Here is a 20,796-nt window from a genome sequence, read left to right on the forward strand (position 1 = left end):
ACGTTCATTTCTTTTAAAATTGCAAATCAGGACCAGAAATTATTCTTTGATGCACTGCATTAAACAAAATCTGAAAAGAAAAGAAAAAACCCAGCATCATTTATCTGTTTCCAAGCAAACATTCCAAATTACTTGTAAATGTTGAAACACTGATTATATATATATTTTATTTGGCCAATAACCATCTGCCCTTTTTCAAACCAAAACCTAATACAGTATGTAAAAGAAAATATGGAAAACATCAATATTACATAAAAAAAAGGACCATCCCCTTATGTGGTCACGGCACGGTCAGTGATAATAAAATGCTAATGTTGTTCACCGACTGCATTCTCAGTGCACTCATTGGTGGCAATGGGCTGTGCGCTCAACCGTTGGCCCCCGTTCTCTCATGAACAGCACACTAACAGTAACAACAGCTACTGAGTTTTTCTCTCAGCCTCCAGCCTCCAGGCACCAGTGAGGTAACGCAGTCTGATAAAGACTAGATCCCGACCCATCTGTAGCCAACTCCAGAACGGCACCAACTTTGACCCTAAAATGTGCAATAAAACAAGCCTTAATTACCTCATAGAGGACATAACCTTCATTTTTTTGTCACATATACTGCTAGGAAAAAAAAGTGTTTTAATTGCCTGCACTTTAAGTGCAATTATATTTCAAAACTGACAGCACAAACCTTCAATCTCTTTCCAGTTAACAGCCACTTCTACTACAGGGATATCAAAACACTGAGCAATGAAGAGAAGTTCCACATCAAATGCCCTGCAAGGACAAAAACATTTATTTCAATTAAATGTTAAAATTTTAAATAAAAAAAAAAAAAATTTAATGTAAAATGTGCTTTTTGAAATTTGATGCCGCATGTGAAAAATTTGCAGAGATGCTCTTCAACTTTTAAGCCTCCGTACCAGCGTTCCACATGCAGGCTGGAGAAGGTTTTCAAGGCAGCTTCACGGGTGAAGAGCTTGAAACCACATTGTGTGTCTTTAATCCCTCTCACACAGAAGAACCACACCAGGAAGTGGAATCCATACATCAGAAATGTTCGGAACATAGACCGCTGTCACAAGAAAAAAACAGAAGAATGATAATGCAAAAGTATTAGCAATTTTCTCATGAACATAAACTATCACGCTCCAGTATTTTGAGAAACAGTGTTACCTGAGCCACTGATTCTTTTTCCAGGTGAGCTCTGGATCCACAGGAGATCGCCATGTTATCCTGCATGGACACGTCAGAAAAATATTTTCAGATGCACTGAGATCTTTTGGCAAGGAAAGGTCTGTTGGTAATCTGATAACCGTATCTCCTGGCTAAACTTCAAACAGATATTCAATCCACATACCAACAAGAGATTGGCAATACGCTGCCTGTCTATTTTTATTTACAAAAAGTGGTGTCTCACAGGCTTCTCACTGATGCTCTCAAGACCTTCTTCAACGTTTTCAATGTCAGCAAATTTAGTGGCTCCGTCTGCATCAGCCATAAGAATGAGGCGTCCGCGACTGCTTAGAGTTCCCTGAGTAGAGATAAACACAATAAGAAACAATGTTCAACAATTTATTAGCTAAGCTGGTACAAAATAAGGCTTTTAGATGAGATTGAGAACATACTTAAACTGCTTCAGGCATTAAGCCATGTAACTGATTAATTATTGAGCTTGTTCACATTCCCAGCTGAGTGCAAACAGCATCTTTGTTATGTCTTTCATCAGATTTCATCAGAAATGTGGATAATGCACAAGGTGTTTTTGTTTTGTTACCATTCTCACTGCACCGCCTTTTCCCCGGTTCTTCACCAACGTCAAAACTCTCACTTTTTGTGCTCCATACTTCTTTGTGTATTTCATGGCAACCTGAGGATACAAGCATTCAGTTTGAAAAACATGCACATTAACTATTTTATTTATTATAATATATTATATAAGAAGTAAAATTACCTCTGTAGTTTTGTCTTTGCTGCCGTCATCTACCACAATAACTTCATAGGTGAAAGATGGCTTCTCCTTCTGTAAAATCAACAAGAGGACACGTTAGGTTAAACAGAGTCACTCAAATTACAGCACAGCCATCTAGTGGTGAAACGCTCAAACAGACTCTTAAACAGCCAGCCTGCAGAAGTATCCAAAATAATTAATTTCTGGATTCACAGGTGAATCATATTATACCTTATATTTTATACATGTGTTATAAAACATTCATAATCACAAATATTTTATTCAGAAAAACAGAACTTAACCATTAAATCATTATTAAATACTGGACCTGTCTTTTCTCCAGGTATTCCATAGCTTCATCCATCATAACAGGCACTGTGATAGGACAGAGATATGCATTAACAATATAAATACTCTTATTGCCAAGAGCAGATTAATGATTTTGAGCCTTATGGATCCAATGGGGTTGTAACCTAAAATTATACACATTGGCAGTCAAACATTTGGAATAATTAAGATTGTCTTGTGCATAACGCAATTTATTTGATCAAAAATACAGCATTTTGAAAACAATAATAGTTACAATTTTTTTAGAATTTAAAAGTGAGTTTTCTATTTGAATATATATTAAAATGTAATTTATTCCTGTGATGGCAAATATAAATCTTCAGCAGCCATTATTCCAGTCTATAATAATAATAAATTCAATACAAGTTTTTTCTGTATTTTGATCAAATAAATGAAGCCTTGGTGATCTTAAAGAGATGGTTCACCCAAAAATGAAAATTTACCCATGATTTACTCACCCTCAAGGCATCCTAGGTGTATATGACTTTCTTCTTTCAGACGAATGCAATCAGAGTTATATTAAAAATGTTGTGGCTCTTCCAAGCTTTTGAAGCCCAAAAAAGTGCATCCATCCATCATAAAAAGTGCTCCACAAGGCTTCGAGAGGTTAATAAAGGCCTTCTGAATCGAAAATATGCGTTTGTGCAAGAAAAATATCCATATTTAAAACTTTATAAACTGTAATCTCTAACTTCCGCTAACTGTCGAACGAGCGTTCAGGAGAGAGTTACGTTTCAGTGGATGATGTAGGACGTAGCCATAGCGTAATCTCTGGTAAGAAAATGCTAGTCTCACAGGAACCAAGTTTTGTGTGCAGCAAAGGAAAACCAGTGTCCTCTAGGCTTATATCGAAATCCTCTGACATTTTCTGTACAAATCCTTGTTCTGTACTTCTAATTCATGACCAGTGTTTTGTTTTGCTCTCGTTAAGCGCTTCCACGTTTGCACCAGAGCTTACGCTACGCCCTACATCATCCACTGAAAAGAGACTCTCATGAACACTCATACGACAGTTAGCGAAAGGTAGAGATTACAGTTTATAAAGTTTTTATTATGGATATTCTTGCTCATACAAACGCATCACTTCAGAAGGCCTTTATTAACCCCCCCCTGGAGCCGTGTGGAGCACTTTTTATGATGGATGGATGCACTTTTTTTGGGCTTCAAAATCTTGACCACCATTCACTGCCTTTATAAAGCTTGGAAAAGCCAGGACATTTTTTTAATATAACTCTTGATTGTATTCGTCTGTAAGAAGAACGTCATATACAACTAGGATGGCTTGAGGGTAAGTACATTTTTGGTGAACTATCGCTTTAAGACACTTTTATTATTCCAAACTTTTGACCATCAGTGGATACATATTTCTGCATATACCATCAAAACAACTCACATCTGATTTCCTCGTTGTATGACGGGACAACCACAGACAGCTCCAGTGATGGAGGGTCCATCAGACTGGGAAAAGACTCCTCCTTGCCATCTGCAGTCAAGAAGTGTTTCTCTTTCTCATGGCGAGTCTGATCTACTGTGTAAGCACTGACATGAACACCGACAACAACCTAAAGACAAGAACAGGTGTGACACAAGGGAGTAACTAACTTGTTCAACTGGATGATTCGGTAAAGCTCAATAAAAGTGTACCTAGCATGCACAAGTATTTCAACACTTTTCATTCATTAAATACATTACATTTTTGTTTTACAAAATAAAAAAAAGATCAACAAGAGCGAGCAAACAAACTAGCCTCATAAAACCTCCGCATTATAATATGAAGATGTATGAAAACATTAAAAATGACAACAATAAAAAATGATATAAATATACCAATAGTAAGACGATCAGCGCCAGGATCACAGAAAACTGCAATAAGTAATTTAAAGAGAAATCCATCATCCATATCCCAGTGAACATTGCACTGCTGGGAAGCTGTCACCAGTGTAAAGCTAAACTGCCCTACTGAAGCATACAGAGCTGCCTTAAAACGAGCCTTCCGGCGACTTCGTGAGGCGGGACATATATGATGGGTGTCGTACTAAATTACGGAATAAACAGTTAAATCTCCATTGTTGAACTTTACTTCCAGTCACAGAAAAACACCTACGCGGAAGTCGTCCTCACAAACCACATCATCACAGCGGGCGAAGAACACGCGGCGCGGCGGAGCGCCGGATGAGGAACAACACTAGCGCCTCACACCGGAGCGGAGGACGCGCGCGACGCAGCTTTTACGTCACTGCGGCCAGTCTTCACGTGGTGCTTCTAAACATCATGGCGGCTGGTTTCAAGTGAGTGAGATTGTTTCTGAATTATTTAATTTAATAACGTCTTCTGGATAGTGAGATAATGACTTCGCTGTATTATTTAATGTAAATAATGAGGCATTCATTGTTATTATTATAATTTTTTTTATAGAACCGCAGAGCCTCTAGAATATCACAGGAGCTTTTTGGTAAGTTGATCAGTTTTTGATTTCTGTTATAACACTAATCTAATAATTAAGACATTCATTATCTTAATCTAATATTCAACAGAAAGAAAACTGTCGTCCAGATGGAAGGGAATTGGGAGAGTTCAGACCCACAACCTTAAATATTAGTAAGCATGGGATGCATATTATAATTAAAGTGATCAGAATTTTCAAATATAGAGATGTTATTAGGCATAACTGGATGAATGTGTGTCCTTCTAGGCTCTTTATCTACAGCTGATGGATCAGCATTGGTGAAAATTGGAAACACAACAGTGATATGTGGGGTCAAAGCTGTGAGAATCATTTTTATTTTTCCTATAAATGAGGATATGGCTGTTGATTATGAAGTTATGAAGCATTTTTTTCTTGCAGGAGTTGACTATGCCACCATCTGATGCTCCAAATAAAGGATATATAGGTGAATGTAAATTGTAATTGGAGATTTGAGAAATAGCATACATTGGGGTGTTGAATGAAATGTAACTCAAGTTCATCTTTGCTCTCCAAGTCCCGAATGTAGATCTGCCTCCACTGTGCTCATCTAAATTCAGACCCGGTCCACCAGGAGAACAGGCTCAGGCGGCCAGCCAGTTTATCGCAGATGTCATTGAAAGGTACGCCTGCATTTTTCTGTTGAAGCAGTGATTTGTTTTTTTTTTTGTGTAAAAAAAAAAAGGCAAATAATGTTTGCATGAAATTCCATATTAATACTTGTTTATTTTTTCTGCTTTTTAGTTCAGATTTAATAAATATGGAAGAATTGTGTATTGAAAAATCTAAGGTAAGCTAAAGTAAATGAATATTAGTGCTGTCAAAAAATAAATGGCATCCAAAATAAGTTTTTGTTTAAATATATGCGTGTGCTGTTTATATCTATGTATATATAAATACACATACAGTATATATTTTGAAAATGTTTACATGTATATTCATATTATTTATATATATTTAATGTATAACCATATTTTTCTGAAATATATATATGCGTGTGTATTTATATATACACAGCAAACACACATTATGTAAACAAAAACTTATTTTGGATGCGATTAATCGTTTGACAGCACTAATAAATATATATTTATAAATGATGTATATTAATGACTAAAATGTTTCTTATCAAATCCTTTGCATTTCTTTTATCACTGATTTTTCTAGCTTTGTTGGGTGCTGTACTGTGATATTATGTGTTTGGATTACGACGGGAACTTACTTGACGCCTGCATCATAGTTCTGCTGGCAGCTTTAAAGAACGGTGAGCGCTTCTCCTGAATATAACATTTCCTCCTGCTGTTATGATGACTAATAAACACATTTCATATTTCTCAGCACAACTCCCTGAAGTCACAATAAACAAAGATACAGATTTAGCAGAAGTTGACATCCAGAAGAAGAGGCCCTTGAAGATCAACCGGCATCCAGTTGGCTCATCGTTTGCAGTATTTGATGAGTAATTGACAACTTATTTCTCTATTACACAACTGCAGTGTCAGTTGGTGTTAAAATGCGATTTAATTTAGCCACATCAACTTCTTGATCATGAGGAAAGAAAACACTGGTCTCAAGATCAATATAAAGTTCTGTAGAAATGCCAAGAATGAGTTCACAGACACAATCTTTTCTATTTCCGCACTGAACAGCTCTATTATCATAGTCGACCCCACAGCAGAAGAAGAAAGCTTGTCAACAGCATTACTGACTGTGGTAACGGACGAGGAGGATCGACTCTGTGCCGTCCACAAACCAGGTGAACATTAAGACGTGTAACAAATTGCAGGTTATTTACAGCATCAGGAATGCAAAGTCATCGGTGTGAAAACTGCAACAGATATTTTTTTTTAATATCAGCTTTAAAATATGGATTTACAGTCAATTTTAACATGAGGATATAAACCTGCACCCTGGTATGTTTTATTTGAGTTTTTATTCAAATGTAAGAATTAAATTAACCAATAGTTGGTGCCGATAGCCTTGTGGGCGGAGCGCCAACATATCGTGCCATCGCACTATAGGCGTCCCGAGTTCGAATCCCAGCTCAAGGACCTTTCCCGTTCCCAGAACCATTATTACGAATACTATTGCACTTTAAAATAATATAAATATTTTATAATGATAGTAGTATTTAATAATTTTATTTTACATAACAGTAAAATTACAATACTAATATTCATCTCTGCATATTTCTTTGCTTTAAATCAATAAACTTTAAGGTTTATTTTGCTTTAATTTTGGTGGAAATTTACAGGGAGACCTTAAAGCTTCTTTTCTGTTGACAAGAGAGTCATAAACGCTCTTTACAAATTTCAAAAACCTATTAGATCTACACAAATCGTACAAATGAGTTGTTTTGGATCCAAAAATGGTGATTTTTATGCATCCCTGAGCATCTGGATTGTATTTTTGTAGATCTAAAAACAAATGTTCCATTGTGTTTTAGGTGGGACGTCGTTATCCAGTGAGAAACTGCAACACTGCATAAATCGAGCCATAACGAGAAACAAAGAAATCAGCAAACTGGTGGGCAAAGTCATTGAGAGCACGAAGACGGCGAAATAAACACACACAGTCATGACATTTTTATCTAAAAGATGTATTTTTCACTGTCAATATATACTTTCTTTTTTATCACAATAAAACTGCCGACAAAGACCATTTACAAAAATTCTGCCTCAGTTTTCAGAAATGTCATCCATTCACATGGTTTAGATTTTTTTTTCTCCATAAGAATATACATCAACTCCCCCTCAGTATAACAAAATGCCATTTTAAAATGTGCCGTATAAAAACCGCACATGTAATTGCATGCTGGGACAAGGCGGCCTATCACTCTGACATCCAGCAGTAGAGAGAAGCGTTCTCGTAACGGTAAAGTTGAGCAACAGGTGATTGAGGCACATCTGTACGGCCCTTATTAGTGTGCGTAGGGTCCACCCTCTCAAGCCAAACAGGCTCTCGTTGAAAGGGCCATTTGGAAGGAGAATAAAGACAGCATGCCGTAGAGAACCCTACAAGAATTGTCTTATTTAATATCTTGTATTTCTTTAAAAAATACGGTAATACTCTAAGGTCCCCTGCTCTAAAAATCCTCGCAGTATCTATCCATCTGTCCTGAGGTCAGGAGGGCAATTCCTGCACCCCTATGAACATAAAAAAACCAACTTTAGTCCGGTCAAGCCACAGTCAGTCCGTAAAATGCTGCCGATCGAGCACAGTGCCATTTGCTGCCGTCCGGCTGGAGGTCATGATTTGGGGAGGGGCTGTGGCGTGCTGCGTTTCCTCTTACTTTTTGGCTGGTTGGCGGAATGTTGCCGTGGCAGCGCTGCCTGTGCTGGCGCCCCCACTGCCAAACCCATTTGCTGCTGTTGCATTTGGTGCTGCAAGAATTGCAACTGTGAAAGGGAAAAGTAACAGATAATGAATATGTGCAGCTTAACGAGAGTCTCCTCTTACAGCAGCTGTGCCTCAGGAGCATCTCTTCCACTTAGTCATGAAGATAAATGTTATGAATATAAGCAAACTGACACATTCAGCTCTGATCGTTAGATTAGTCGGTTTTAGCATATCCTGTCCTCCATTGGTTCTTGTAATCGATGTATACAAATGTAGCCAAGTGGGAAAACCAGTAAAAATAGAATGTTTAATGTGGAAATATACTTAATATTTAAATATTATAAGTTAAAATAGTTTTACTATAATTTTTTTTAACACACACTATTGTTAAAAAATGTGGGGTTGGTAACTTTAAAAAAAAAAAATGCATATTAGAATGATTTCTGAAGGATCATGTGACACTGAAGACCGAAGTAATGATGCTGAAAATTCAGCTTCATCACAAAGATAAATTACATTTTAAATATGTATTAAAATAGAAAACATTATTGTAAATTTTAATAACATTTCACAAGATTACGGTTTTATTGTAATATTGATCAAATAAATGTAGCCTTGGTGAGACATCTTATACAAACAATCTGTCTACAAATGAATTAATACTTTAAATTTGGGATGCATAATATTGGGATAATATTATTTATATTTTATATATATGTGTGTGTGTGTGTGTGTGTGTGTGTGAAAGTGACGTGTGGCCAAGTATGGTGATGCATACTCTGAATTAGTGCTCTGCATTTACCCATCCAAAGTGCACACACACAGCAGTGAACACACACCCGGCGCACCTCAGTCGTGGTATTGAGGGTGAGAGAGAGCACTGGACATTCACTCCCCCCACCAACAATTCCTGCCAGCCCGAGACTCGAACTCGCAACCTTTGGGTTACGAGTCCGACTCTCTAACCATTAGGCCACTAAATATAAAAATAGGGGGAACGAGTTGTTAAATTATCAACCTGTACTGATAAACTGCAATTTATCAGTATCTACAATTTTCCAGGCAATTTGGAAAAATACCTTAAACTGGTATTGAACATTGTATAAAATGCATATTTCACGCCTGTATTACATGTTTTTGTCACCTCTCCCACTGGCTCTGATAATGGAGGAGGTTTGACTGAAGCAGAGCTGCTGAAAGGAAACCACCTTTCATTAACTGCAGTGAAAATGGAAGCAACACGCTGGACAAATATCAACGGTGTTTGCAGAAGCTGTGTGAGGCTGAAAGAGAGAGGAATGGAAGGGTAGTCGATGGGAACAACATACTGTGAGGAACAGAAGAAGATCAAGCAGGAGCGGTGGATAGAAGGTGGTCAAATTAAAAGTGCAACGTAGCTGCTGCTTGTCAGTTATCTTCTATTACACACACACACAGCCATGCTCTTGTTTGGTGTCAGTAAGACAGCAACTTCAGCTGGGGCTAATGCAAGAGTTGGGCTGTTACTGGGGTCAGATGCAGGACAGGAGAGTGGGCCGATCAGTGTGAGCTGTGCGTGATGGAGAAAACAGCACAAATGTGTCATGCTCGTAAATGAGATGAAATCAATTATAAATAAAACATTCCTTAAGTTTTGGTCTTAAGTTCTTAAGTCTCAATTGCTACAAAAACATGCTTCTCAAGCAGCTGTTAGGAGATAAGCTGATGCCACAAGCTTATTTGAAAAATGTTGGTAAAGGCTTAGACAGAAAAATGGTGATTTAAAACATGGCAAGAGAAGAATCCCTGTGAAGCTTTACATGTCGGTCAGAAGTAGCCAGAAAAGAAGCTATTGATGTGATTCTTATGAACAACAGTGTTTAGCTGTGTAGTGTGGAACATTTAATCTAAAGAGTGAATGCATAGACGTTATATAACAGACTGATCACACTGACCTTTCACCAGACCGTTGAATTTAAAATGTAAAACTTTATATCAAAAAATAGGTATGATTTGTGACCATCAATCTGTTTAAAAGTTTGGGGTTCAGTAATACTTTTATTTAGCAAGAATGCATTAAATTGATCAAAAGTGACAGTAAAAACATTTATAATGTTGTTATCACTTGTAAAAATCTCAAACTTTTTTGCCATTGGAAAAGTGTCTCGAGCAGCAAATTAGCACATTAGAATGTTTTCTAAAGGATTGTGTGACATTGAAGACTGGAGTGATGATCACAGGAATAAATTACATTTTTAACATGTACATTTTAAAATATATTCAAACAGAAGAGAGTTATTTTAAATTGTAATATTTCACATTATTACATTTTGCTGTTTTTAAAAAAAAAAAAAAATAAGTGCAGCCTTTGTAAACATTAGACATCTTTCAAAAGCTTTTAAAAAAAATACAGAGCCCAAACTTTTGTTAACATTTAAAAAATATATATATATTAAAATAGATATTTTTAAAATAGATCATTTTAGATTATACAAATCCCCTTTGGAATAATGTGAATTAAAGAATCATGTACAATAAGATTTAATTTAGGCTTTTATTCACATATAAACATTGATCAGCAAAAATAAACAGAAGCTCAGCCACACATGCTTGATGTGTTAGAATAAATCTCATTGGTTCTTGTGGAAGGTCAAACGTGATGGGGTCACACGAGAGAATAAACCGCATTGGTTCTCATGTGTCAAACAAGCATGCTTGAGCTTCTGTGAACAAATTTGAATGCTGTAAACATTGTTAGCTGATCAATGTTTATATGTGAATAAAAGCCTGAAATAATTCTGTTCATCATACAAAGCAATCCTGTCTCTTTAGAAGACTTGGATTTAACTGCTCAATTCATATGGATTTTTAAAAACATTTTGAAGAGTTTTGGGTGAACCGACTTTCACTGAAGGGACAGAAATATCTCTAATTTGATCAGAAATATCTTCATTTGTGTTCTGAAGAAGAACGATTTCTTACGGGTTTGGAACGACATGAAGGTGAGTAAATGTTGACCGAATTTTGGGATGAAATAACCCTTCAAAGAAGGTCGATTTTGAATTCACGTGGTCTTCAAAGGTCAGTGTCTGAGAGGTCAAAGGTCAGTCTGATATACACATGTCTATGGGTGGATGAGGTCAAAGTTGCTGCATTACTTGGATCTGTGGCTGGTGCTGTTGCTGGAGCCTCGGGGACGGTAGGCTGGGCCCGGACCCCTCCAGACCACAACCCAGCTGGGACAGCACTACCACGGACAGAGGGGTGGGGTGGAGGAGGAGGAGGAGGAGGAAGAGGGGAGGGGAGAGAGAAAGAATAGGGTGGGGAGGGAGGTAACAGGAAATAAAAGGTAGGATGTAGCAGAAAGAGGAAAAGTGGCATCCACCATCATGTTAATCAAATGACAAACCCAGATAATCAAAAAACAGGTCTGATTAACTTTGACTGATCTATGTTGAGATTAGTATGACACACTACAATATCTAAATCCATTAGTATGTCTACTCGTTGTGTTAGTGTCTGTTAGAGTTATCTGGACTAGAGATGTTCTTGAATAACAGTGAGAGGAGTGGCAGAGAAATGAAACACGTGTCCAGTGCATGAGTCTGTACCTGCTGCCTGAGGAGACATGAATCCCCCCACTCCGGTGAGATTGATGACCGCCGTCTGCTGTGCGGACAGACCCTGTTCTGCCGTCAGACCCGGATCAGCCTGATTCAAAGAGGACCACTGAATTAACTTCAGAACATACATACTTTTTTTCTTTAGTGTAGCATGAAACTAAAGAGAGTTTGAGAGATTACCAATGTTAAATTGCATTAAATAAAAATAAAAAACTGAAAGGGATAGTTCACCCAAAAATGAAAATTACTCACCCCCGTATGAGTTTCTTTCTTATGTTGAACATAGAAGATATTTTGAAGAATGCTGGTAATCAAACAGTTGATTGTCCCCATTGACTTTAAATTTCAACAGTTTGGTTCAAAATATCTTCTTTTGTGTTCAACAAGACAACACATACAGGTTTGGAACAACATGACGGTGAGTAAAGGATGACAAAATGTTCATTTTTGGGTGAACTATTCCTTAAAGTCAACATACGTAATTTAGAAACCAAATATTTGTATATAAATTACAAAAAATAAAAACAATGCTATTTACTCATTTAAAATGACCATGCACGTTTATTTTTGTATATTTACAATATTTTTTATTGTCATTATATTTTAAATGTAATACAGTATAATATATAATAATTATAATGTTATAAACCTGTAAGAGTTTCTATTTTCTTTGAGCACAAAAGAAGATCTTTTGAAGAATGTTGGTAACCAAACAGTTGATTGTAGCCATTGACTTCCATGGAATAGAATTTTCAGTTTTGGGTGAACTATCCCTTTAACACTATTGGAGTTGATTCGCAGCCTCTGGAAATTGCTAGAATCTTGATAGCAGTGTAAAATAATAGCTACAGTGTGTCTGACTCACTGCGTCCCCCTGCTGCTGGGGGCTGGATGTGGCGGACTGACTGCTTTGCTGTTGAGGGGAGAACTGAGACAGCTGCTGCTGCTGTAGAGAGTTAAAAATCAGTGGTCCTGTAGGGAGCTGAAAGAAAGGGAAATGAGAAAAACAAACATAAATGGGAGCGAAAGAGAGTATAATCTCCACAAAAGCCAATACTTCAACTACAAAAGCTCTCTCACCTGGAGAAGGTTGAGCGGTCGCAGTCCCGGGCTGTTGTTCAGCCCAAAAGGCCCACCTGCTGGAACAACATGAAAATTTTTCTATCCACAGAAGCGACTGACAACTTATAAAAGTCACTGATGAACATCTGACCATGCAGGGAGAGATTCACTGAGAGGTTTACCTGCTGGAGCTGCAGGCTGCATGGCAGGAAGTGCTCCAGACATGAGACCACCAGAGGGCAGAAGTCCACTCAGGGGTATACCAGATGCCAGAGCACCAGGACTACAACCCAGCATTGGGTTAGAACCGCTCATCAGAGTTTGCGGACTGCTGTAAGAAACCACAAACAGAGGTGGTTAGTCGCCGTTTTTTTCTCTTTCATATCCCTGAAAAAAAAAAGAAAAAAAAAAAAGTCATAAACTTGGGTTCTTACCAAACCGGGCCCACCACGTTGATGAAGTTGAGCCCTGCGGGGTTTGTCATGACCTGTGAGGATGTGGTGCTGGACGTAGGCAGGGGAATAGTCATGACAGGCAGGGTCATCTGCTGTTGGGCGAAGGGAGTCAGCAGGGTGGGCTGCTGTGGAAGGGCGGGGTCCTGAGGGGTGGGCGTTACTGAAGGCGTGGCACTCTGAACGTCGGCGGGGTGGGGCGTCGAACACGGCGTGTTGGTGGGTGTGGGTGTGGAGGGCTTGGGAGTACCTGATCCTGTGGAGGATAATCAGAGGAGAAAGACAAAATGAATGTCTAGCTAGGAAGCACTGATAGCTTTCTAGTTGTGAATGGAGGGATACTCACTCTGCATGGGCGAGAGAGCAGCAGGGGACAGCAGGCCAAGCTCCATGGAGTGTTTCCGGGAGAGCGACTGATTCTTTGTGGGTGGAGGGGTCGGGCACTTGAGATGGCCGCTTGAGGCCTGTGTACTGTACGGGTTACCTAGACAAAGGGAGGGAGTGTTTGTTTGTACACTTTTTAAAGTGGAAAGACACAAACATATTGAGATAGAAGAGAGGGAATGATCGAGACATGATGGAGGTCGAACCTGAAATACATTGATCTCAAACACTGTTTTCAATGTTGATAATAACAAGAACTATTATTAATGACTGAGAACCAATAATAATTGAGAAAAGATGAACATCAAATTAGCATATTAGAATGATTTCTGAAAGATCATACAACAATGGAGACAATAATGATGCTGAAAATTCAGCTTCGCCGTCACATTTTAAATTTCACAGTATTACAATATTTATATTCATGTTCGTATTCTGCTATTCTCTTGTTGATACATACACATACTGTTATATTATAAGTTTGTCTCACCTGAGGAGGCGCAGGCTGAGCCGGCTGGCAGTTTGATAGGAGGAGGTCTGTGTTTGACTCCCTTTCCTAAAACCGAAGACTGGACCAGAGCTGAGAATCCATCAGCCTGGATCAACAACAAACATCCATCAAAATGGACCAATCTTAACATGAAATTCACGTGAATGTTAAGCAAAAGCAATTTTTTCTCTAAAATCTCTAATCAAGCACTTGGGATTTGTTTAGACAGGAAGAAAATATCATTTTTTTTGTAGCCTGAAGTACAAAATAAACCCATCTTATGTTTACAAACCTGATCCAAATCACATACAATCAGTTTTTTGCAACATGTCGAGTCGGAAAGGTCAGATGTAACAAAGTGTCTCACCTCGTTTTCCCTGGAGGGGGAGAGCTGGCCTTGGGACCCTGCGCTGCCTGAGTTGTGCAACATCTTCACCTGACACTTCACGTCTCGTTCATACACCTCCTTATACTGCGTCAGAAACCTGTGGCACAGGAATATTTTCAAAACCCGAAACTCAATAACACCAAACAACAAAGCATGGCTCCTGTACTTACCGATCAGCGTCTGTTTTTGAACCTATGAGGAATCTACAAACCACAGAGAAAATACAAGATCAGTTAAGTGCAACAACAATTAGGCGAGTGTAACTTAACACTTTACTCTCATCTTAGAATAGAATGTAATATATAATATAAATGTGAAATAAGTACTTCTAAAATGAAATAGTACAATGTCATCAGTTAGTTCTTACGGTGGGTGAATGAGGTGCAGGTCTGTGACTTCCTCCTCTGATTTGGAGTCTTTGGCGCTGTAGATTTTCCCATATACCAGCGGGTCCCCCATGGACTGGAAGATAGTGACTTTTGTTCTTTGAGGCTGACCTCCTACTTCACATTCGAAAATGTAGTTGTCCCTCACGTCCTGTTACGAAATAAAGACCAAACATCACACAGATAATAAAAAAAAAAAACTTATTAGCATATTACAGGGTCCATGTGCAGTCTAGTTAGTATGTACGATTTACACATTTGTGTTACCTGTGCAGGCCAAACAGTGGGCTGAGTGTCATCTAGTTTGACAGAGTTCTCTGCCACTGCATATTTCTCCACCTGGAAGCAGAAAGAAAAACTTACAGGAAAACACACCATCTCAGAACACTGAAGGACACAAGAACATGAAATTTATCTTAGCAATACTTTTAAACTCATTTCATTTAAAAAAAACATTTTATTTCTGTTATAAATGGCTTAGGAGGACATACAGAAAAAAGAGAAACGCTACTCACATCAATTTCTGAAGGGACAGTCAGCTGACAACTGCTCTGTTTCCACATGTCCACACACTGAAGGAAAAACAAGAGTGATTTAAACACAGGAAACACACACACTAGTCATAAAGAACAAAAAGATAGAATAAACACTTTAAATGGGACATCTGATTAATAGAAGTTTACTTGGCAAGATTTTCTCTTATACTTAAGGCTGCATTTATCTGTTATATTACAATTTAAAAACTAAACATTAAATCAAGAAACATTTCTTATTATTATCAACGTTGAAAACAGTTGTGCCGTTTAATATTTTTGTGGAAACCGTGATACTTTTTTTCCAAGATTCTTTGATGAATAGAAAGTTCAAAAGAACAGCATTTTTCTTTTTACATTATTACAAATGTATTTACTGTTTTTTTAACCAATTTAATGCATCATTGCTGAATAAAAGTAAATTCTTCCAAAAACTTTTGAACAATGATGTACGTTTCACATATTTTACCATGTTTAAATCCATTTACCCAAAATCAGCAGAGAAAGTAAAACAGGTCTGCAAATTGTGTCTGTGTCTTTGACTCACGTTTCCAGCTTTGGAGATCTTAAGGTCTATGGAAGGAGCAGGTTTCCTCTCTTTCCTCCTCTGCAGGTAGTCCAGGAGTCGGAGTTGTGGCAGTGCAGGGCAGTGGCTCATCATCTCCTGCTGTCGGTTCAGAGCTGCTTGAGAATGCCTCCTAAAACACCTGCAGAGAGGAGAAACATGACAATCATCAGCATGGAACGATGGATAACTGATATATGATTGGATCTGCTTTTCAATTTCAGGATATCTTTGTATTAAACAAAACATTTTGAAGCCTTTAACTTTGATGAACACATGAAATGATCAGATTCTTGCACTCAACTTAAACAGGCAAAAAATCTTCAACTTCTATTTTTGTTAGCTGCGTAGAGCAAAAACCACTCACAATTCTTTAGTCTCAACAATACAATGAGATCAGAACAGCAGTGGCTTTTCAGTTCACACATGGTGACTAACCACAGATAAAAGATCTACACTGTGCACATCTACATGAGCTCTGTGGGTTTAAGCAATTTCTTGGATGCTAAATGTTTGCAGTCACAAACAATCACACATCACACTGAGCAGCAGACGACAGGAACTCATCATAGACAGTCTGATTATGCACTTTGGTTTAAAGACAACTTATGATCAAGCGGATGAAGCCAAACACATATTTAATGAAGCTAAAAAGCTAAGTGCATTACCGCTTCATGGATCGTGTGTTCATCTTCTGTTTGTTGTAGAGCAGACGGTTTGTGGTGCAGCTGACAGAGATGGAGGGGTCCAGACACAGAGGCTCTGCTGTGGCCAGAATCAACTGACTCTCCAGCTGAAGTTTATCGTCCTACAAACACGTTCAAACCACATGAGAATCAATGCATCCTCCATACTTTACATTGTGCTGTGAATCTGTCACTTTAATGGTCTTTACCAATCTACCAGATTTTTTTAAATGAAACTAATATTTTATTCAGCAAAGATGCATTAAATTGATCAAAAGTGACATTTATGTGTGGTAAAAAAAAAATTATATTTCAAATAAATGCTGTTTTTTTAACTTCCTGAAATGTGTCACAGTATCCACAAAAATATTAAGTACAACTGTTTTCGACATGGATAATAAGTTATCAAGTTTTGCTATGTACTTTTTACATTTTTACTCTCTTCTTTTCTTTTTATTATTTTTATCTTTTGAGCTTTCATTTATTTTATTTCAGTTTTAGTAATTTTAATATTTCAACTTCAACTTAGTTAGCTGCCAAAGCAACATTTCTGTCTTTTACAGTTTCATCTAATATTTTAATTCAGTTTTATTTCAATAGTAACAGTAGTTTTAGTAAACAATAACTGAATTTGATATAGGGCAGGTAACATTTTCAACACTGATAATAATAAAAAATATATCTTGAGCAGCAAATCACCATATTAGAGTGATTTCTGAAGTAATGATGCTGAAAATTCAGCTTTAACATCACAGGAAAAATGTACATTTTTAAATAGAAAAGTTATTTTAAATTTTAATGATATTTCACAATTTTACTGTTTTTACTGTATTTTTAATCTACTTGCAGCCTTGATGTACATAAGAGACTTCTGTCGAAAATATTCAAATAATTTTACTGACGGCAACGTTTTGAACGTTAACAGATAAGAGTCCCCTCACCTGTGTCCACTTGTGGTGATCACTTGTCATAGCATGAACGTCACAGATCAGGGTCTGGTGTGGAGAAGATGGATAACTTAATAATGATACAATAGGGGAAAAAAAGTTTCTCAAAATACAGAACAGAGTCTGCTGGTCACGGATCAGGCCTGTTACTGACCTGCATAGTGGGTCTCAGCAGGATATGCCGGCTCTGATAGGTGGGCATCTTTGCATTTCCAGACTGTCGGTAGTCCCTGACCTCAGCTATGACACAGCCACAGTGGAATATGTTCACCTGACAGAACAGAAGTAGGAAAACAAATCTAAGCTGGTGGTTTATGCATCAGAGTGCTATAAAACTATTCTGACTGGAATTAAAAAAACATGTAGGTTAATTAAATTAAAATCACATCTAGAATCAATCCTGAACCAGTATTTTCTTATATACTGTAACAGTGTTTATTAATATTTTGAATTAGCTTTTATTTTTATATTTTCAGTTCATTTTAGTTTTAGCCGTTATATGGTTTTGTCATTATTTTTTATATTGCAAAGTAGCTTTATTTTATTTATTTAAGACATATTTTTTTAGTTTTCAAATTTGAAAATTTCAATCACTTGTCAAGACAACATTTCTCATTTTCGGTTGAGTATAGGCTATATATTTTATTTCAGCTTTACTGAAAAATATTTAATAACAGTTTTAGTTGCCAATAAGACTGTTGTTCTGAACATAATTTAGGGCAGGCTGTGTTTATATATAATAAAATTTAAATATTTGAATATGTTAATATACAAAATGTCATGGATAGCAGAAATTAGAAAAAGAATGAAATAAAATAAACATTAATAGACTACAAATAAATACATTTACATGCCACTAACCTGTGATTTTTCTAGAAGGTCTACAAGGATGGGCGGCAGCTCCTCAGCATCCAGGTACTCCAGTAACTCTGTTTCTTCGTAGCGAAGTCGGATTGTTTCTGAATCTTATAGGTTGGGACGAGTTTATTAACATGCAACATGAAAAGCTCAGCTGATTTAACCATAAAAACAAATAAAAAGCAGACAGTACCAGATCCATTTTTTCCTCTAAGCATAAGTGAGTATCCTTCATTTCCAGGGTACAGGTTGACCACCAGACATGAGACTGACTCCTGTGAGACCAGCTTCTCTAGTAGATTCACATTTCTCCTCAGTTTCTACAGAACAGAGAATGAATACACACAATACAATATTAATAATACATGATTTGATGGAGTCATAATAACCCACCCTACTTAATGTCTTGTTTCATTAAGAAATATATAAAATTATGGCCGTATAAATGGTAGTGAATGCTACTTTTTTTAGGTTACAGCAGCTGAAAATTACCTTCAATTCTGGTTCTTTTTCACACTCTTCAATGTACAATTCATAAAGTTTCTGATATAAGGATTTCCTTCCACTCGAGGATACTCGTCTCTTCGCCGGTCGCTGACGAGCACTTTCAACAATGTACTAAACAAGACATAACAATGTTATTGAACAGTAATAGAATATACACAGCTATTCTTCTCCACAGTGATTTCTCAGTTTGCATTTATAAAAGCAGTAAAATAACAGTGCATTACAATAGACACAAATAAACACCACTATGCATAATAAATAAAAAGTACAGCAGAAAATAATACAGAAATAAGTTCAAACAAGTACCTCAGCCCGATCCAATGCATATTCTAAGACCTGTTGCTGTGGAAGAAAGACAAATGAAAATACTGTCCAAACAAGTCATTGAAAATGTTAAACATGATTAAATCAATCACATAACGTTATACAAAATCCAATCCTGTTACAAATGCATCATTAATCCAAACCTGCAGTTCTTACCATTGTGGTTGCTGCGTGACAGGAGGCGATGTTGTGTTACACCAGCACTGTCACCTCCACAAACACACCATTCAAGCCCTGAGATCAGAGAGAGAGACAGTTCAGAAACACACTACCACGTGCATTTACCTGTCAGCTGACAGTTTCCATTCAAAACTCAAACCCAGACACCCAACGACAAGTGTATGAACGTGAACACACAAAGTATGAGACATGAACTCAGCTCATTAAGACTGTTATGCATCTGTGTGTATATGCAGTCACAACATCTGGCAAACAAATGTGGCGAACTTCAACAGGATGATGACAAAGTATGTGTTAAAGGATGCAATAGCAAGAAACAGCATGCATTCATGAAATGCAAAGGAATATGATCCCAGCAGAAAAAGGCAAACTTCAGCACTGCAGCTCCAGCAAACGACAGGCTGGCTAACCACAGCTAACAGCTCACTTCAAATGCACAAATCCACAAAACACGACCAACTGACAGAGCGGGGCAGACCGTGACAATGGCGACAAACATCAAAACCGACTTGCCAATCGAGTTGCATCACCACAGGCAGGAAATCCAAAGCAAGAAGCGGAATAAATGTTCCAGTGCCTTCAATGAAAAAAACTCACAGCAGCCATTTTGTTCCAGTGTAACAACAAAATCCAAACTTCCGGTGTGCGCGCGTGCTGGAGGCGGAACCAAAGGTGTACAGCGCGGAACCGCTCAAAAAACGGCATTTCTCTTCATGATACATCGCACAAAACAAAACTCTAAAGAAAAGGAAAAAAACTATGCTAGCCATAGTTTCCACCAAAATACCGTAGTTACTTCAGATATTGTTACGACATTTAAACTGTGGCAACTTGGTTTTAGCCACAAATGTTATTAGAAAACAAAATGAGACAAGCCTTCTGTGGAGGATCAGTTATAAATGTTTTTACAGTAAAAATATGGAAAACTGCAGTGTCTATCACAGAAATAAATCAGCAAATCAACAAACATTTAAATTATCTGCAATAAATAATACATTATAATATCAATAATTTTATTCATAAAAGGATAGTTCACCCAAAAATGAACATTTTGTCATTAATTACTCACCCTCATGTCGTTCCAAACCTGTAAGACCTTCCTTCATCTTCAATGAAGACCTTCCTTCATCACAAATTAAGGTATTTTTGATTAGCACCTCTGAACACAGACAGCAAGGATATTACCAAGATCAAGGCACAGAAATGTAGCAAGGACATTGTAAAATAGTCCATGTGACATCAGGGGTTCAACCGTAATTTTACGAAGCTACGAGAATACTTTTTGTGCGCGAAGAAAACAATAATAACAATTTATTCAACAATTCTTCTTCCCAACTGTCTT

The 20,796-nt window shown here is 37.4% G+C and overlaps 3 protein-coding genes across 9 annotated transcripts; 1 reads left to right on the forward strand and 2 right to left on the reverse strand.

Moving 5' to 3' along the window:
- Positions 1-139: 139 nt before the first annotated feature.
- Positions 140-4,506, reverse strand: alg5 (ALG5 dolichyl-phosphate beta-glucosyltransferase). Of its 2 annotated transcripts, none has more exons than XM_058790087.1 (10): positions 4,392-4,506; positions 3,681-3,849; positions 2,268-2,314; positions 1,943-2,011; positions 1,766-1,858; positions 1,409-1,522; positions 1,165-1,224; positions 912-1,063; positions 680-765; positions 140-535 (listed from the first exon to the last, which is right to left on the reverse strand). In XM_058790087.1, exons 2-10 carry the CDS (start codon positions 3,739-3,741, stop codon positions 420-422), a joined length of 798 nt encoding a protein of 265 aa, XP_058646070.1. In that variant the 5' UTR covers positions 3,742-3,849; positions 4,392-4,506; the 3' UTR covers positions 140-419. The 2 variants fall into 2 exon arrangements, with proteins under 2 accessions (XP_058646070.1, XP_058646069.1); XM_058790086.1 differs by lacking the exon at positions 4,392-4,506 and adding an exon at positions 4,115-4,253.
- Positions 4,452-7,336, forward strand: exosc8 (exosome component 8). The gene is made up of 11 exons (XM_058790088.1): positions 4,452-4,575; positions 4,703-4,739; positions 4,822-4,885; positions 4,980-5,053; positions 5,133-5,178; positions 5,269-5,374; positions 5,496-5,541; positions 5,919-6,015; positions 6,090-6,210; positions 6,401-6,507; positions 7,198-7,336. Exons 1-11 carry the CDS (start codon positions 4,460-4,462, stop codon positions 7,314-7,316), a joined length of 933 nt encoding a protein of 310 aa, XP_058646071.1. The 5' UTR covers positions 4,452-4,459; the 3' UTR covers positions 7,317-7,336.
- A 655-nt stretch (positions 7,337-7,991) lies between these two features.
- supt20 (SPT20 homolog, SAGA complex component) lies at positions 7,992-20,736 on the reverse strand. 6 transcript variants are annotated; one of them, XM_058790073.1, is made up of 24 exons: positions 20,524-20,736; positions 19,431-19,508; positions 19,257-19,292; positions 18,936-19,061; positions 18,637-18,763; positions 18,447-18,550; positions 17,740-17,856; positions 17,580-17,633; positions 16,621-16,760; positions 15,935-16,094; positions 15,370-15,426; positions 15,122-15,193; positions 14,836-15,005; positions 14,639-14,671; positions 14,448-14,565; positions 14,081-14,186; positions 13,553-13,690; positions 13,189-13,462; positions 12,937-13,085; positions 12,773-12,831; positions 12,558-12,674; positions 11,681-11,780; positions 11,228-11,316; positions 7,992-8,149 (listed from the first exon to the last, which is right to left on the reverse strand). In XM_058790073.1, exons 2-24 carry the CDS (start codon positions 19,431-19,433, stop codon positions 8,000-8,002), a joined length of 2,499 nt encoding a protein of 832 aa, XP_058646056.1. In that variant the 5' UTR covers positions 19,434-19,508; positions 20,524-20,736; the 3' UTR covers positions 7,992-7,999. The 6 variants fall into 6 exon arrangements, with proteins under 6 accessions (XP_058646056.1, XP_058646057.1, XP_058646058.1 ...); XM_058790074.1 differs by lacking the exon at positions 20,524-20,736 and adding an exon at positions 20,052-20,146; XM_058790075.1 differs by lacking the exon at positions 20,524-20,736 and adding an exon at positions 19,968-20,030 and having other exon boundaries at positions 12,773-12,828.
- Positions 20,737-20,796: the final 60 nt, after the last annotated feature.

The sequence above is a fragment of the Onychostoma macrolepis genome, chromosome 10, assembly GCF_012432095.1.
Source record: "Onychostoma macrolepis isolate SWU-2019 chromosome 10, ASM1243209v1, whole genome shotgun sequence".
NCBI classification, from domain to species: Eukaryota; Metazoa; Chordata; class Actinopteri; order Cypriniformes; family Cyprinidae; genus Onychostoma; species Onychostoma macrolepis.